The sequence below is a fragment of the Ambystoma mexicanum genome, chromosome 1p, assembly GCF_040938575.1.
Source record: "Ambystoma mexicanum isolate Mex_15411 chromosome 1p, UKY_AmexF1_1, whole genome shotgun sequence".
In the NCBI taxonomy this organism is placed as follows: Eukaryota; Metazoa; Chordata; class Amphibia; order Caudata; family Ambystomatidae; genus Ambystoma; species Ambystoma mexicanum.
The window spans coordinates 1,259,849,095-1,259,862,242 of NC_090921.1; the positions used below are offsets into that span (position 1 = coordinate 1,259,849,095).

Genomic DNA, 13,148 nt, shown 5'->3' on the forward strand with positions numbered 1-13,148 from the left:
TTGCACAGTAGCTCCTCTCGCTTACCCCCTTTGCTGCCCTTTTCAGGGGACAGAGGGGAGACTTACTCGGTCATCCTATCCTCACATGGCAGCCCTGGGCGTACATGGCAAGCGTCCGCCCGTTGCCAGCCTCTGGAGACCTGGTCCTACATCTAGAGCTCCCTAACATTCACCAGTTACCCCCAGAGCTTGCACATCCAAACCACTCACCTGTGTGACGCATTTCTATCTAGTATCCAGTGGGGTCCTACCCCAAAAAAACTAAGTAAGGGCACCAATGCCTCCTGGGAGATGAAACCTGGAATACATTCTTGGTGAATTTTAGAGGTTTTGTTGCTTTGTAATGCAACCATAACATTGCACTAACATCCACCTGTCATTGAATTTGTAAAGTGTTCCTAAGGGTAAAATAACAATGACATATCTTTAACCAAATTTGTTCACTGAATTTCAATGTTTTTTTTTTTAAATATAAACAATCATACCTACAAACAGTTTGGTGCGTACATTCCAAAGGCACCGCCGAGCCATGAAAATTGGTCACATCAGCTCTGCCTGGGCACTCCCGAGAAACTCATGGGTGCACTGGGGATGGTCTCCAGCCATGTGCATTATCAACTTTGCCTTGGTTGGAGTCAACACCAAGCAACCCGATCGGCTCACTTAGCATGGGCTGTGGCCATGGCCAATGACCAGTTTGCCCAGGACTGGCCCTTCAGCCTGTTCCAGGTACTCCGAAACATTATCAGCATCCACACATCCTGGGTCCGAGCTCCTCCAGGATACCTGATGGGCATACTAGGCATGGCTAGTTTGCTTAGGTCATGACTTTTGATAATGCTCTATGCCCCACCAAGAAATCTAAAGTGTTGGCAGCTGGCCTGGCTGCCAGTGGAGACTTAGTCCACATTTCTGGTTGGGGCATATGCCACTACCAGAACCAACTTTGCCTGAGTAATTGCTTGACCCTACTTATCCCTCTGAAAGTGGCAACGTGGACTGGCATGGGGCCAGCCCCAGTGGGCCACTTTGTGCTCTTTCTGAGTCTTTGGGGCAATAGCCTACAGCCATGGTCAATGGCCACTTCGCCCAGGGCATTCAGCCCCAAATATCTGTCCATGGGCAACTGACTATAGCCCAAGACTACATAGCCAATGGCCACTTTGCCCTCAATTCTGGTCCGCTCACCATTGACCATGGCCTGTTCTCTAGGCTACTCTGTCGGGAGCATGCCTGTTGGCCAGTGTCCACTGTTCCTGGCTTTTTATCCTTCCCCATGTCCCCACCAAACAACACAAAGAGCCCACTAGGTCTGGCCTGCAGCCAGGCGCAGAAGCCTTGTTGCCCCAACCAAGCAACAGCCAGGCCCCTGGGCATGGGCTGTGGACTGGTCCAGAATCCATCACATCTCCATGGACACTGCCCATGGCCTGACAAGACAGGGCCAGTGGCAACATCCCCTAAATGCGGTCTGTGAGTCAATGGTCACTGCCTGCAGCTTATTTATTAGGCATTTATAAGGTGCTTAGTCAGCTAGAATAGTGCTTTAAAGCGCCACAAGGCAAGAAGGGGAGGGGAACAAGGGAACAATCATGACAATGCAAGATAGTGACAATGAATAAAACAAGACAATAACGGTCCTAACAGGCCTTGTGACATCTGGAACGTGCAAGTGCAGAGAACGAGGGGAAAGAGAAAAAAGGGGGGTAAGTGCTCAGTGGTCCCCCAGGGGGAAAGTGTAAGGGAGCCTGTTGCAGAGACAACAGGTAAGTGCAAGGTGGTAACAGCCCAGTGGGGGGATTCCAGCCGCCAAATAAGTGCAACCTGATTCAGCTCCACAGGCAGGAGAGGGCCCGAAGGCAAGTGCCAGGAGGGGGGTGGGGGATGCTGAAGGCGATTGGGCAGAAGGCTAGGACCCGATAGGACTCATAAGGTACCTGGTCGTCAATCTCAGCGACTGAGGGGAGCTAGCATGAAAGGGAGAGAGGGAAGGAAGAGGAGAAAAGGAGTCTTGAGAAGCTTGCAAAACTTGAGGAGATCTGTTTCAAGATGGAGAGGGAGAGGAGGCTGTTCCAAAGGAAGGAGCCAGCTGAAGAAAGAACTGCTTCCAGCTATGTTCCTAAAGAAGCGTTTACCCAGAGTTGGAGCCACAGCCTCGAAAGGATCTAGAAGGAGAGTATTTAGTAAGAGCGAGTTGCAGATAGCGTGGCCCCATGCCCCAGAAAGCCTTATGGATGATGCAGAGGGATTTGAACTTGATCCTTGTAGAAACCGTAAGCCAGTGGAGAGATTTTAGGGCTACAGTGATACAGCCCCTGGGCTTGAGGCCAAGAATAAGTCGTGCAGCCCTATTCTGGACTTGTTGAAGGGGTGGAGAGAAGGAGAAGGTAGATTAAGGAAGAGGCTGTTGCGGCAGTCCACCCTGGAGAGGACCAGATCACTAGAGACATTGAGCTTCTGGGGGAAGGTGAGGAAAGGGAGAATGCCTCTAAGGAGGTGAAGTTGAAAGTGGGATTTCTAGGCACGGTCCAAGATATGAGGAGTGAAGGAAAGAGATGAGTTGAACAAGATCCCAAGATTTCAGGCTTCAAAGGAGGGAGGAGGGGGGAAGCAGGGAGCAGGAGTCCCAATAGGAAGGATTTCAATCTTGCTAGCATTGAGATGGAGCGAGGTGCAGCATGGCTGGGTAGTGGATAGACAGTCAGGGATGCCAGACGAGGTAGGAAGAGAAGAAGAAGAAGAAGACAGTTTGAATAAGAGTTGGGTGGCATCTGCATATCACTGAAATGTGGAGCGAAGGTGGAGATCAGGTGAACAAGAGGGGCAAGGGAGATATTGAAAAAACAAGGCAAGAGGCTAGAGCCCTGGGGAACACCACAGGTAGAGATACAGGTGGAGGTGGAGAAGGAGCCAAGGATCACCTGTGAGGGGCGGTCGGTGGCGAAGGAGGTAAATCACTCCAGTGCCCGGCCTGAGATACCAAGAGTATCATGGAGCCGCTTTATGAGGATAGAGTGGTTAACAGTGTTGAAGGCAGAGTAGAGGTCAAGGAGAATAAGAACAGTGGGGGAGTTAGTCAAGATTTGTGAGCAGTTCTTCATGGGTGTTCAGGAGAGCAGATTCTGTGCCTCTGGATGCTCGGTATCCAGACTGATGGTCATACAGGCAACCAGTGAGCTCAGCTTGATGGGTCAGTTGGGTAAAGACCAACTTCTCAAGAAATTTCCCAAGGAAGGGGTTGATAGAGATAGGACGATAGTTGGCCAGACACGAGGGGTCAGCCGATGGCTTTTGGGCTGGGGCATGCCCATTGGCCATCTTTTGTGACCTGACAAACCACCCAAACTGACCACTGGCCCTGGCCTGCAGTAACTCCCAGTTTTCTTTTTCCCCATTGCATGTCCATGGGCTGCTTGCCATGGCTAGTGGACACTCTGACCAGATGTGCAGGCCAATAGAGACATCTAACACCAGCCCAGCTCAAGATCAGCAGACCTCGAACCATCTCCACACTCTTCAAGCAGAGTTTGAGCCCTGTATGTAGCACTTCCGCTGGGCCCAGAGGTCTGGACGGGCGCTTGTGGATTTGTATTACTTTTAATGCCATACTGTGGCATCCGCTGACCCTGCAAGAGTTGGCGCTAACACAGAGGGCTGCATTATGCCCCTTTCTAAGAAAATGTGACAGGGGGCCTCATTACGACCCAGGCGGACTTCGCGGTGCTAAATGCACCGCGAAGCATGGCGGAAAGCCGCCGATAGCGCCATGGGGGTTGGCGGATTTACCGCCCCATTCCGACCTCGGCGGAGCGGTAAATCCCCAATCCCCATTCTGCCCTTCCCCATTCCCATTTTCGCCCCATAGGGTATAATGGGAGTGGGGAAGGAGTTAATTACGCCACCGTAAAATACGGTGGCGTAATTAACAACGAGGTCCCGTAGCGCCATGGTTTTCTCCGCCTGGTAAAACCAGGCGGAGAAAACCTCCATGGCGCTACGGGAACTCGTAGTATGGCGGAGAGGTACGCCATGCACTACGCTGGCGTAACACCCTCTCCGCCAGGGTCCTAATGAGGCCCAGTGTGTCTGCTGGCCTGATTCAGAGTCTTGTTTGACATGCCAACCCAGAAGCCCCTCCATGGCTTTCTGCCTGACTAGTGCCTAGCTTGATGCACCCACAAGCAGGCAAAATAAAGTTTCCACCAACACAAAAATGATGGCAGGCTTCAGCAATGTGCTCAGACCACCCAGCACACACACCTGACTTCCAGGAGCACCCCTCCACTATACACAACTCAGGGTTCCCTGGGACAGGAAGTCTGCGGATCAGATTTCAAAAGGCTTATGGGAGTGGCCTTTGCCCCTTTCCCCCTCCAGCACTAAGAAAGGCTGATAGTTTCCTGGGTAAGCATGTCAAGGCATGGCGTGGCATAGTGGAGGAGTGCATCCGTGGCGACTTTGAACCATGTTCCTTGTTAAGTGATCTACCCTGTTCCCTACCACCCAGTTTCAAATTCCGGACCGGTCTGCGTGCTTCTTCTCCCCGCAACAGCATCCAACCCCAATTCCCTCCACCATCCGGCATCACCCCATGCCTCAGCCACCCGGGCTACCAGCATCAGTGTCAACCACATCCCATCTTCCCGACCCAATATGCACCTGACCACCAGCCCCACACTGCCCCACTCGCCAGGTGGTGCCTCAAACCGTGCCACCATACAAACCACTATCTGACAATCAGCAACCCACATTCTTTAAGTTTGCCCCCAGCCTCTTTCTTGTAGGTGTCTGTGATTTATATATAGAATGAGGGTGATTTACTCACTGAATGACATTTTGATATACTGATTGAGAGAATGATTTATTAACGTATATTCATTTACAAACCACGCCGGAGAGACGTATCTGAACATACAATATGTAGACTCACTGGATGAAAACAAGACCACCTGAGACCGTGCTGAGGGGGTGACCCCGAATTCGTGATTCCAGGTTCTCGTGCTGATGCAGGGGGAGGCACCAAAGATGGCTGCTTTTCATAAAACCAAAGGGCATTTAGGGAACATAAGCAGGGCTACAGATTGTTATATTTGACACACGTGTCTGGGGTAGTGATTCCAGCATGCAATCCGTCTGAGCGCGTCATGCACATGCAGCGTGGTGCTCATTACATTTGCCTCCGCACCCACCCTAACAGTACAATGCCTGCAAACCGCGAACCAGAGCTCCCTATTAGTGTGGGCGTTATCTGTTCCTGCTGCCACTGATTAAAGCAGCTCAGATTGCGGTGCCAAGAAAAACTCGCCGGAATGCAGACCTGCTAAATACAGAGGGCGTCAGCAAGGCCTTCTAGGAAATAATTGGATATGCGACAATAAGGATTGGCTTCAGCGCTGTTGTTAGATTAACATTTACATATGAAGAGCGTTTGCATATCCTCCTTTGTAATCCCTTTAGCACAATTTGAATGGTGCCATGTGTGTGGTTTGCTAAATAGCCCATTCCGAGATGTGTGCAGCCACTCTCGTGGCTCGCCTGGAGGTTGGTCCTTAGAGTCAGGCCAGACCCCCAGGGCCAGGGCCGGTCTTACAACAGATTGCACCCCAGGCGGGAAGCATTGTTGGTGCCCACCCCCCCCGACCTGTGATCTCATGCATGTGTCATGGGCCGAGCAGCGGGAATGGGGACTATGAGTTAACAAAATTGTCAATGCTGGCATCTGCTGAATTTCATGAACCTCAGAAAACAGCAATAAGAGGGTCAAACCCGAACAGGCCTGGTTATGTTAGTTTTGCTCTTCATTTTTAGTAACAGTGACCAGTTTGCTGCTGTGACTCAGGTCAGAGAATCGACAATTTCAGATCTACACTTATGTCATTCGTATGACCTGAAACATTTAGCCATTCTTAAAAGGTGATGAACTGGTCTTGAACAGTGTTACTCAAAACTACAATAACAAGCACCAGCAACATACCCACCGATAGCTGTACAAGCCCGTCTATCTCAGCATTAAAATACATGCATTTATGCAATATGTATTGCATCAAATATTTCACGGGAAGTTAAATATATTTAGTAGGGTCATACGTAAACAATATCACTACTCCATGTGAGTGGTAAAGTCTACTTTAAACATATGCAGAGAGTTAACATGCATTTACAATTCAACATAGCTCCCAATGTTAATGTTTCCTTCGTAATCACTCATTTTAGCTCCCGACAGCACAATGAAACTGTAAGATCGCAAAGAAAAACGATGTCTACCATCCCAACATAAAAATAAAAACAAATCAAATTCTTAAAGGGTGGAAGATGACCTTTTCTTGGGACTCCTTAAATTTACTTTTTGCAAATTACTAGTCGTGTGCTGCTTGAATAACAGCGGCCCTTGCACATTGTGCAGTATATAGTTGAATTTCATTTCAAGGGACTTGGAGTACTGCGGGTATCAGGGGAAGCATCTCCAGTGTACCCCAAGCATAGTGCGCTTTGCCCTCCACCCTCACCCCCCAGCCTTGCAGCCCTGCGCTTTTTCACATTCTCCATTATGGTAACGAACATTGTCCCGAGCTTGGGAGAGAAATGGACTATGCAGAAGGAGCTGCCTCCCAAGGGTGTGTTTAGTTGCTGGTGTATCAAATGCAGAAATGGGTGGCATCAAGAGCCCCATGCTCTGAAACATCTTTTGCGCACTGGTTGGTCACACGACAGAAAGTGTGAGCAGGTGATTCCCCAACACTTGAACCATTCTTTAGAGACCTGGCTTTGATTAATGTGGCGTTAGCTAGTCAAGGCCATTTCCCAGCATTTGTGTTAAAGTAGATCGGAAGCTGCACCGTGCGGGGTGTTTTAAAGGCCATGAATTGATGCTACAGCATGTCGCCCACAATGGAACAAAGAAAGTGAAGCATGCATCCTGCAAGTCTGGGTATTTGCATTATACGGAAGACGGGCCAACCGTCCATGGAGACGGTTTCTACTGTAGTTGCTGAGTCGCTTTCACAAGCCAGCTGCTGTGCGGACTTTGCTCAGCTTTTGTTTCAGCGGCTGCATCCATCCTTCACACCATCATTCACAAGGCGCATTTGTGTAGGTGTTTGTTTATCTCCTTAGACTAGCCTGATTGCTATTCCAAACAAAAGAAGCACAACGATAAAGAAGGGTATAAGACAAGTCTGAGCGAACAGTGAAATGTATGAAACTCTTGCACTAAAATAAAGTCAGCAGTGCATGCCCAGGAAAGAGGGAACGACGAGCAATATGCTCGGGAGCGTGAACTAGGGGGGGCGTAGTAACCCCCAAAACAGCCCAAGAGTGGTACCGGCCCGCAGGGCCTCACCCTCGAAGTGATTTTGGCCCAGCCAACGGACCGACCCATCCAACCCCACTGGAATGTGCAACTGTCTAAGATCTGCTGACAGTGACACGCTGCCCAGGTGTTCTGAGAACCGGCCTTTTGATCTCCTGAGGAGAGTCCACCACCAGTGCTCGCTTCCTTTTTCATGACTACTTGAGCCTTGACAAAAGTGTCTAGCTTTGTGGCCTCCAGAGGCTGTTCTTGGATGGCCCAGTCATCTCCACAATACCATTTTAAAATAAATAAAACGCCTATGCAGCAATAGGCCTCACCTGCGAGGACAGGAGCAGGAGGAAAGAAGTGTGCTACAGACTGTAGTTACTGCCGGGTTGCCTGAAACAAGGCCAATCAGCGATGGCAGGATGCAGCAACTGGTTGTGTTTGCTGATTCTGCTGCTGCTTGGCAGTGTGTGCTTGTAATGGGATCAACTTCAGGATTTAGTGACCCACTCGCTCCTCTTTTCTGTAATGGCCGGGGCCGTGAATACCAGCCAGCCTCAATCGAACCACACTTCAGTGTCAGTGCGTGCGCCCATAGCTTGGAGGAGGGTACACCGCACGTGCGCCCATGGGCCTGGTTGGCAAAAGTACTATGTGACATTACAGAAGTCAGAGGCTCCCTCTGACCACTTTAGCGCCACTTGGGGGGGGGGCATAAACACACCAATAAAAACACTTTAGGTCCCCCTGCAGCTAAGACCAGCCCCTTACATCACAATGCCGGCAGGAAACTGATAATGGTGGCCCATTAGTCACTAAATGGTTTTGTGCTGGCATTGAGATGGGAGGGGAGGTGCAGTGGGTTGTGGGGAGTGGGCGTGCCTTGCAGGGACGCACCGTGGGCCCATGGTGCATCCCTGCAAGCCCAGAAAACTGCCAAAATAATAGTTTAAAGCAGCGCTATTTCTTTCATGCTGCTTCTTTTCCAAACTATATATCAATTACACTTTAAACCACTTCCTTGGCGCTGGTGATGAGTTACTTCACTATGCGGATAATAGTTTTGACCAGTGTTGCTGAGTAAATATTCTTTAAGCTACGAACCGGTTTATTTATTTATTTATGCAATGGTTGTCGGATACCTGTATCCGACACACATTGCATAAATAAGTAAATATGCAGGTACCCGACAAACATTGCATGAATAAATAAATAATCCTGGTCCATGTATCCTTACAACAGTCAAGACTTTACTGTATCAAAGCATAACCCTTGATTCCCATTCAAAGAATGTTAAAGAGATAGTTTATTGGGTTCAGGTGTCTCCTTGTCATTGCCCTTTTGGTTTAGGTTGCCTCCAAACCCCCTTCAGCATCTTGTGTTCTTTGTTGGTTGTATATACTGCATCCTGTGCCATATTCATGGTCTCTTGGTTGGTGTGTCCAGTCCTCATTATCTGAAGCCTAAGTGGACTAGGGCATTAATGGTCTTGGGCACCAGTGAAAAAGTGGCCAACCGTTGCAAATGGCAATTCATTCCCTGTCTGACAGACTGTTTGACTTTGGGTAGGAGTACCTTAACGGTGTAGTTTGGGAATTGCGTGCACGGTGCAGTGGGAGTGGTGCACAGGGTGCGGTGGGAGTGGAGTGCGGGGTGCGGCAGGAGTGGTGCATGGGATGGGGTGCGGGGGTGGAGCATTCCTAGTGTTTCGCCCTGAGCACCAAATGGACTAGAAACTGCCCTGGCCGAGGCCACAGAATACACGTGTAACACGTTTGTTAAAAATGAACAAGCACATTCACTTTTATAATGTTAGGAAATGAACGTGTTACACATGTATTCTAGCACTGCTCTGCCTGAGGGCCGAGGCTGCAGCCTGCAGCAGTGCCAGTGGTAGAATACACGTGTAACACGTTCGTTTCCTAACATTATAAAAATGAACAAGCACATTCACTTTTATAATGTTAGGAAATGAACGTGTTACACATGTATTCTAGCACTGCTCTGCCTGAGGGCCGAGGCTGCAGCCTGCAGCAGTGCCAGAATACACGTGTAACACGTTTGTTTCTTAACATTATAAAGTGATGTTAGGAAATGAACGTGTTACACATGTATTCTAGCACTGTGGACTGCTGTTGCAGCGCCCCCTAGAGGCTGACTGACGTCAGGCTGACGCCTGGGCTGCCTGATGCAAAGACCGGCCCTGCCCAGGGCAGCCCTTGCTCAGCCCTACCAATGAATTCCTCCTCCCCCTCCACCTCCAGCACTTGATGACTGTTATGAATCTTTCCAGCCAATCAGAAGGGTTCTCTTTCAAGAAGATCTTCTGACTCCCTTTTACGGATCTCAGTAGACCTGGCCAGATCTGCAGACCATGAAAGCTCAAAAGGATCTGCACAAGTGCCATGCATCCATATGCATTAGTATTTATTTTATTATTTTAAGTTTTGGGAGAGAGAGTGTCCGTCCTGGGATGGAGTGCCTTTATAGCATATTGAGGGTATCTGGGAGCGGGTAGCTGTCTGTGAGGAGGACGCGTAATGCGATACCGAAGTCAAGACACGGGCAATGCAACAGGCATGGCCAGCACACGTAGTATAACGTAGCTGAACAGAGGAATGGAGTATTGTGACCAGGGTGGACTGGGGTCATTTGGGTGTTTGGGGGAGTAGCGGGAGCCCATCCGCAGGGCAGAAGGTGGAGATTGAGTCTGGTATGAAGTATTCAAGAAATGGAATCATTTTGATATCTGGGGAAGTCAATTCCGCGGAAGTGGGCCAAATAAGGAGAAATATCCCCAACATTAACCTCGGCCTTCCTTTCAGTACTCTGACCCAGAGGGATGTGCCTGCCATTTTGGGTTGGGCTGCGCTGGTGGGCGTGATTAGACTGATAAGCAAGTGGCTAGCATCGTCCTCTAACACACAGAGCTGAAACAGGGTGCAGGTTCTTCTGACTGGGCCATGCACCATACAACAGGATATTCTAGTAGTTGGTTGAGTGTCAGTACAGAATGTCTCATTTGCAATATGTATACATTCATAAAATGATGTCCAGTTCTGTTTTTTATTCATATTAACGAAACTATTAGATTTTAATATAGCATTTCATGCCTATTTCTTCACGCTTCTTTGCCCTTTAATAATAGCTGTTATTAATAAACAATTTATTAACCTCAAAAGAATAAAGGCCTGGGTTGGTCCTGCTGGGAATCGACTCTGTGAAGTGCAGAATTGCCCCACATAATGAATGAGGGCTTATTTTATTTATATATTTATTTCTATAGCACCAAAAGCCCATGGGCGTCGAAGCGCTGCAACAAGAAGAGACAAAACAACAAAAACAATAACATCAATCCGGCAGGGCCAGACATCCAGCTGTTTCTAATTAACTCCACCATAATATTTCAAGAGTTTATTTGCCATGAGCAGTTTCTCTATTTGTTGGTTCCACTTGCTGTAAAAAAAAATGTATTTATTGTTTGACGACTTCTACCAAACACCAGCTACCTTCCTCTTTCTATGGTCAGTTGGAAAGAGTTACCAGTTGCTATCTACCTTCACACAGAAAGCAAACTCAGTCTGTTTTGTTCAGATTATATAGTTTACAATGTTTAATTTGATTGGTATAAGATAGCTGGCCAAACATAAAAAAAATGTCGATCCCAGAAGCAGAACACATAAGCAAGAAGGCTCTCAGCCTAAAGCCCAACGTCAGTGGATTGACAAGCACAAAGGCAGATCCCAATTTAAGGGGATGCCCAGGGAGAGAGTTCAACGTTAACTTTCTGTCAAGATGAGGGACACTGCAATCACAAAATCCTTATGTGAGGGTATGCCGCGAGAGACCAGAATTGGACAGGAGGGGATGTCCATTCAGTCCCAGAATATAAAAGTACTAATCCAGCAGCCAGATGTGGAGGAGTGCCCATCCCAGAACCTGGATCCAGAGGTGAATGACTATTTGAGACTGGAGCGGAAGTTTCCAGGGGAAACCAGTCCCACACACATGATCTAACTGTGCATGGAAACCATCGAGACCTAGGACCATGGTTTGTTTTCCTGAAGACCCAGCCTTCCTTGCCCTTAGCGGCTGCCTAGTCCCCCTCGCTGTTGAGACCTCCCATGGATTTCACGTCACTCACCTCTACCAGCTGGTGCCAGTGCTCGATGGGTTTCCTGGGATTGGCCAGCATTTCGCTCCAGTGTTCTCTGCCCGGCAAGTCTGCATCATTCCCCACACGGCACATTCCTATCACCTCATTGTGGCCTATGCTGGAAAAGAAGACAGAGAGTGTAAGCCCTCTTACACGTCCACTCCAAAGGGGAAGAAGAGTCTTTGTCCACTTGTCCAGCAAAGACTTTGGCATAGCAATCTGTTAGTTTAATGGAGAACTGTTTGCCACAAGCTATCAGGCCAGCCAGCCAGGAAGTGGGGGTGATCACAACCCCAATGGGTGGAATTGGTTCTCCACATGCAAGCAGTCAATCTGAAAAAAACAAAACATGGCAAGGCGTTCACAAGGACGCGTCACTGGCTCTCTCACCAATCATAGTCCATGACGGCTATAGTGAGGCTGACATGGTCCATGTTCTCGTTGGGGATGTCAAACACCAGTGCCTCATTGTAGCTGGGGTTCAGCGTGTTCTTCTTTATGGACGTTTTCCTCTTCTTCAGCCGCCTCCCCTCACAGATCAAGGACGCCTTGACATATGGGTCTGTGTGCGATGGGGCAATGCATATGGAGGGCGTGGAGGAGAAGTGGAGAAGTGGGAGGACGTGGGGAAGGCGAGGTGGTGGAGGGAGTCACAGCAGTGTGAGGTAAAGAGAGGAGAAACAGAGCAAGGTGGGAAGGATGAGATGGGACAGTGGAGGCCGATGGGAAGAGGGAGAATGGACAGAGGGGAAGGAATGGCACCGTTTAAGATTTTGCGGGAAAATTGAAAATGAAGAATAGTAAATAAGGAATACAAGGGTCATAAAATATGTAAGAGGAAAGAGGGTAATTGAGGAAAGGGGTGAAAATGGAAAGACGTAAATATGAAATAGAAAGAAAGACCAGAGGATTTTCATTCGCTTGTTATTTAAAATTGTTTATCTGGCTGTGGATATACTGCCAGCAACAGCACACCAACATAACACACACACACACAATCGCGCAAACGCGAGCCTCTCACACGTATATACATTCACACACACACATGCATTCATTCCTTCGTGCACGCAATCTCACACATACATGACATCCCTGAACCGTCACCATCTCACACATACACCCTGCCATAAAAACAGGACCATACCACACACACACAATCGCAGCCAGTCCACAATCTATCAAATATGTGAAATCGTAGATGCACTGTCATCTCACACATACACATGCAATTCACCCCTGACTGTCTCCCCTCCTCTTTCAAAGATGCTGCCTTCCTACTTCTTGTACCAGCACTCCTCCTCACAGTTATCAGTGTCTACAAGCCACCGAGTACACTCAACCTGCTCCTCCATAATTCTGAACCTGTACTTTAAATCATTACCCTCTGAAGGTGCCATCATACCCACGGGAGAATTCAACCTCTTCAACTTGATTAAGGATAACTGAATTAAACAGGGCTCTACTGTCAGAGACTTGCTTTGGTCATGCTCCTCAACCACCCAACACAGATTCAGGCTAAATCACATGACCGACTCTGCCCGTCCTTCCCCCTCAATGCCTCTGATATCCCTACTGCCTCCTTCACTGTCATCGGTTCAGCCACCGCTCCCCCTTCACCCTCCTCCTACTGTAACTGAAGAACAATTCAAACCTGACTGCGTGACCCCGAGTCTGGGATTTCCAAGCTCTCTGGTC

General features: G+C 48.7%; 1 protein-coding gene across 4 annotated transcripts in view; it reads right to left on the reverse strand.

The window, feature by feature from the left end:
• Positions 1-13,148, reverse strand: part of SYT3 (synaptotagmin 3) — an 835,659-nt gene that overhangs the window by 74,791 nt on the left and 747,720 nt on the right. For all 4 annotated transcript variants that reach the window (XM_069605085.1, XM_069605103.1, XM_069605091.1 and 1 more), the window contains exons 9-10: positions 11,844-12,015; positions 11,442-11,571 (exon numbers count right to left, since the gene is read on the reverse strand). In XM_069605085.1, the coding sequence (XP_069461186.1) occupies positions 11,442-11,571; positions 11,844-12,015 (302 nt within the window). The remainder of the gene's footprint in view (positions 1-11,441; positions 11,572-11,843; positions 12,016-13,148) is intronic.